The following is a 5,821-nucleotide window of genomic DNA, read 5'->3' as shown; positions in this document are numbered from 1 at the left end:
CCGCCTAAGCGATTTTGGCCGAGTTCAGCAAAGCACGCCAGTCGTTTTCCTCTGTACCAACTGACGCCAATTGGAAACGCCAAGTGAAGCCAAGTCCTTCTCCAACTGATCTTTCCATCGCAGTGGGGGCCTCCCTCTTCCTTTGCTACCACCAGCGGGTTCCGAGTTGAATACTTTCAGAGCTGGAGCGTCGGTGTCCATTCGAACGACATGACCAAGCCAGCGGAGCCGCTGTATTTTAATTCGCTGCACTATGTCCATATCGTTGTAAAGCTCATACAGCTCATCGTTCCATCGTCTGCGGTACTCGCCGTCGCGAGTAAAGGACCGTAAATCTTCCGCAAAATCTTTCTCTCAAACACCCAAGAGCCGCCTCATCGGATGTTGTTGTTGATGGATGTTGTTTTTCAGAAATTAGCTTTCACAAAAACATATCTAGTACTTGAACTATACAACTTATTATTATGTATTGTATTTATGATTTCGTAGCTTAACTTAAGAGCGGGATGGTATGCATCCTCTGGCAAAACTAGGGGATCACACCGATTAATAGAGGACTTCGGAACATCATCAACGTAAACTAGAGCTGTCAAACTATCGACGATACTATCGATAGTATCGATAGTCTGGCCACATGAAATAACTATCGATAGTTTTAGTACTATCGCCACTATCGTTTTATTATTTATCTCTTTCCTAGCACTTTTGACATTTTCACGTATTGGTTCAAAGAGAACAAAACTTGGCATTATTTCATGAACGAACGAATAAAGATCATCCAGGATGGAGTGAGAGAAAAAAGTATTTTTTTTTTGCAGTCATTCTTATCAACTATTATTTTTTTTTCCAAAAAGCAATTACAAATACACGGTTGCCGTGCTGGATGATTTCAAGCATGGAAATAGCAGAGGTTACATTGCCGTCTTAAGAGCGTGTCAGACGTGGCAATGCAGTTTATTTCAAAAGACTGTCAAATTGAGAAATTTCAGAAAACAGTTTCGTGTGCAGTGGCACCTTGCATGCAAAGTGTCTTTCGAAAGAAAGTTTTTTATTTCCGAAAGGCGAATTGCAGGGAAAATTTCTGAAATCGCTTTTTGACTCTTTACACGACTAATGAATTCTAGCAATATATCTCGATACTAAAATGCAACCGTGAGCCGCTAAAATAAACAAATTTATAAAAGCAAGATAACGAAAAATAAATGGATTTAGAAAAACATATGGAATGGGTTGATACTATCGATAGTATCGTTAGTCACCCTTAAGACTATCGTAAAACATCGATGGACATGACTATCGATAGTTTGACAGCTCTAACTTAAACGAGATCCAAGACCTTTCCAAACTTACTTGGACAAATATTTATTTGTTTTAGGCAAAGTTCAGCCATTTCCTCCAGAAATACATTGTAACCGTCTCTAGATATTTGATATTCATTTGGAAGAATATCGGAATTAAAAATATGAGGTTTGAGCCAGGTTTCGGTCAAGGACATAATATTGTAATTTCAGTCAAAATCTTTTAAATATAAGTCAGTTAATTTGGTATTCAAACCTCTAACGTTTTGATAGTAAATACTTAAATTAGATTTGCGAGTTGCTTTTTTGAATCAGAATTAAGATTAGAAATTTTAGCTACGTTGTTATTCATTTTATAAGGTTTAAACTCAAACTCGCGAACAAACGCTCCGGTCGGCCAAAATGAATTATTTAGAAGTGATCCAAAATATTCGGCAGCTACATCAATTTTAAAAGATGAAATATCGCGATCGTATTTAAAATTAAATTTACGAATAAATACTTCTTTAGTTTTAATCTTAATTGATATGTACGACCGAAGAAGTGTCTTTAGCAAATCTAGAGATAAAAATTGATCTTCTCGGAGGAATTACAACCAACTTTTTGGTAGTGACTTCAGATGTATGGGATTCCGAGTTATTCGGAGGATCAATGTTAGATAGGGCAGCTTTAGATATCGATGGTAATACTGTTAGACGCAGACCTAGTGGATATGGCTTTAAATAGCAGAGGCTCAAATGCCTGAGGGCATGGAGAAGAAAGATTGATTAGATCTAAGGGCTGAGATGGAGGATTTTTCTGCGTAGATTCAGTAACTATCTTTTCAGGTGGATTAATAACACGCTTCGCTTATTTTCACGACTTCCCTCGGAGTTTTGAGGGTTGTCGAGGCATGTCAAAGACTTAAAAATTTTTTCATAATGCTTAAATCTCTCAACAAGCGTCGACAGATCCTTCCCGATTTCAGAAAAACTATTTCTGGACTGTCTAAAGAATTTAAATAAATCGACTTCGGTTGATCGGCATTTTTGACAAGACCAACGAAGACCCTTTCCCTCATTAATAGCGTCTAACACCCTACCGGTCAAACCAGCACATTTTATCCCATCGAAAAGCCAGCATGACACATATGCGTCGCTCTTAACGTGAAAATTGGCGTAAATACACGACATATTTGAAATGATCTCTATGGATATGTTTGTAGGTTTATATATAGTATTTGAAGCAAAAAGGCAAACAGTTTTAAAGGCGATGTAATAAAAAGAAAACAATAAGCTGATAATTATTAGCTGGAATTCTACTTACAGGTCTATTCTGGACGTTACCGAAGATTTTGTAACCGGGAAATTTTATTACCAACAAATGTTACCAGTTCTTGTCACCGCGATTCTAGGAACGTTGGTAATGCAGTTAAAATATTCAGCAATTCAGCTATGAAGAATTGTGCAAATTCTGGCATTGCATATTTCACCAGCTTATGAGATGGTAACAAAATTTACCGGTTACAAGAGTACACAGAAAGCGAAAAGGGTTTAAAAATTGACAGGAACTTTATTTACCGGTTACAAACTTTTTATTATCAGCGCAGAATAGACCTGTTAATAAACACAAAGCAAACAGCTGTGACAAGGATGAAATAGCAGAAATGGCAAACAGAGCAAAATAAATGTGCACAAACACAATTGTAATAATGGATAAGCAGAATCTATTCACAACAACAATATAATTATATGAAAGAAAAGACTCGCACACAATTAACAATGTTAAATTAAATTGATCAAATTCACTAGACATTTTGATGTTTTACTGAACTTTAAATTGTGCACCAAACGTTTCTTGATATTTTTCACTTGAATCAATGTTAAAACTCTTGCAAAATAAGATATTAAATGAGAGCACAAACAAACACAACTTCACAGCTTTGACGTTCGCTACAAAATATTTAACAAGAAGAGATTCCAAAGCTTAATAAACCTCCTAAAAGAGAGGCTTAGAATTGTAACAGGATTTCTTACAGGACACTGCAGACTAAGGGGTCACCTACATACATAAGCTGGGCCTATGGTCTAATGATTTTTCCTGGTTCTGTGACTTGACTAGCGAGACGCCACTTCACATTCTCATCGAGTGTGATGCAGTCTGCAGAAGACGTGAGAGGAGTCTAGGATCGTTGTGGTCACAGCTTGAGCACATCCACTCCTTAACCCCGAAGGCGATATTGAACTCTCTGAGGGACCTGGGCTTAGATGAAGTGTTGTGAAGAGAAGAGGGCATAATAGATCACCAGTTCGCAGTGCACACCTCACATTAATATCTATCTATCTATCTACCTCAGAAGAAGCAGAAGTGAAGTGACATTTCAATAATTATTCCAAAACTCAAAAAATAATTAAGCTAGGTAAAACCATGGTGTAATAATAACAAGGTGCAGTCAGTAACTTAACCTCACTTTTTCGGCAGGTCTATTCCGGTCACGCATTTTAAAGTACTAGAAAAGGTACTAATTATTTACTACCTTTAATCCGTTGGTGCATACTATTTCAAATTAAATGTAGAAAAATGTATAATTACAGGCTTATAAGCCTGAATATATATTTGTATCGGCTCCACACAGCTTGGAAGAACAGAAGACGCCTTTCCATACGATTTTTGTGTACGTTTTTTTCCATTGATAACCACGATATCTTTTATTTGGCTACTTTTTGAGGACAAAACTTATACAAATCCAGCAATTTTAAATATTAATATTGTTCTGAAAACAACAAGTTCTTTAAAAATCGCGATAAAACGAGTTACTAAAATGGAGTATTTTATATACTATTTCCCAACGAATAGTACTATAGAAATTAAGATCGGCAGCATTGAAAATAAGCATGCCGATCTTGTCAAAATCACAACAAACACGTCGCTACTGACAACACCTTGTTATTATTCCACCATGAGGTAAAACAATGTCGTCGCTGCGCCAACAAAAACAGTTATGTGATTTTTGTAATTTTTTATTGCATATTTTATTAACACTATCTATTGCCCATATTACTGAATTTGCCGTTCTCTTATATATCTTATGGTTTAGAACTGCCCAAAAACTGCTAGGTGCCCGCAGTACTAGAAATACTCTGAAAAAAATGAGTATACGCTTCCCAGCAAAAAATCGGTAAACGTTATAATGCCTTCGAATTTTTTCGCTTCTTTTAGGCATTGCCGGTAATGCAAAGTAGAATGTCCTACAATATTTTATTTATTTCGCTTCTTTGTTTCATTTCGGGGAATGCAAAGTAGAATGTCCTATAACATATTTTTTTAGCTCGCTTCTTTGCTTCATTTCGGGGAATGCAAAGTAGAATGTTCTACAATATTTATTTGTTTCGCTTCTTTGCTTCATTTCAAGGAATGCAAAGTAGAATGTCCTACAATATTTTATTTGTTTCGCTTCCATGCTTCATTTCAGGGAATGCAAAGTAGAAGACTGCATCATAGTCAGCTGAAAAATATAATGAATATCCCAAAATTCTTTTTCTACCGTTACTTCCTGTGGAAATTTGTCTCGCATAAAAATCATGTTTTGCTTTGTTCAATTTGCAGCGAAGTTGAAGTCAGTCAATGAAGTGAAGTACAAGAGTGAGGAAGTACAATTTTAAGCTTAATTAAATATGCATGCATGTACATACCTGTCGGCAACATTGGCCACTCAAAGGGACTTTTTCTATTACAACACAATGGCAACGCCATTCCCTTTTGAAACGATTGTCAACGTCAGCTCTAGTTTTTAGTTTCAAAGAAGCCGCGACAAAAACACCAATTGTAAAACGAAGCCGAACGAAGTCTAAGAACGAAAACTGAAATTTGTCTGCTTTATATTTCTGGCCGCGAGGCATAGTTTTGAATTTAAATATACAACTTAAAATTAACTCGCTTCTTTCGTTTTTCCGACATAAGTTTTTACAATTGTTTTATCGTGGTTGTGAGCAGCGTTTGTAGTTGCTTTAGCCGCCATATTGCAACATACGCTTTTCAAGAGTATTCATGATAACGCGTAACAAATCGAAGCTTACTGATATTGCTGCTCCAGAGGAAAACAGCGACAATAGTTCGGCGGAAAGCTTGTTAGATTCAACTATAGCGAATATCCCTGACAACGAGGGTGCAACAGGTGCACAATCGCCACAGCCGCAAGTCAATTTATCTGAAACAAAATTAGCTACATTACTACAGATCATTTCATTTTTACGCCAATCTGTGGATGAGCTTCGCCAAGAGACTGGTCACAGCCGGGAAGAAATGAAGGAACTCCGGGCCAGAATAGAAAGTGAGGCTAGAAACGATATTCAAAATGCTGAGCTGCCACTTTCGCAACCGTCAATGACGCCACAGCCGCAATTAAAGCAAAAGAAAAATGACGCAAACAAAATTAACCCGCTTGTTTCGTTTTTCTGACAATACCGATTTTTAAGTAAGATCTAAATACCTAAATACATACATATGTATGTATAAAAACTGATTTATAAAAATTTTATTTAATT

The 5,821-nt window shown here is 36.6% G+C and overlaps 1 protein-coding gene across 1 annotated transcript in view; it reads left to right on the top strand.

Annotated features, from left to right (window-relative positions):
- The window catches only part of LOC118736139, a 10,545-nt gene extending 4,810 nt beyond the window's left edge, over positions 1–5,735 (top strand). Inside the window, exon 3 of the mRNA XM_036466238.1 lies at positions 5,349–5,735. Coding sequence (XP_036322131.1) covers positions 5,349–5,735 — 387 coding nt within the window. The remainder of the gene's footprint in view (positions 1–5,348) is intronic.
- Positions 5,736–5,821: the final 86 nt, after the last annotated feature.

Source organism: Rhagoletis pomonella, unplaced genomic scaffold, assembly GCF_013731165.1.
Source record: "Rhagoletis pomonella isolate Grant_MI unplaced genomic scaffold, Rhpom_1.0 Rhpom_scaffold_00003, whole genome shotgun sequence".
Lineage (NCBI taxonomy): Eukaryota > Metazoa > Arthropoda > Insecta > Diptera > Tephritidae > Rhagoletis > Rhagoletis pomonella.
This window is presented reverse-complemented; position numbering and strand designations above follow the sequence as displayed.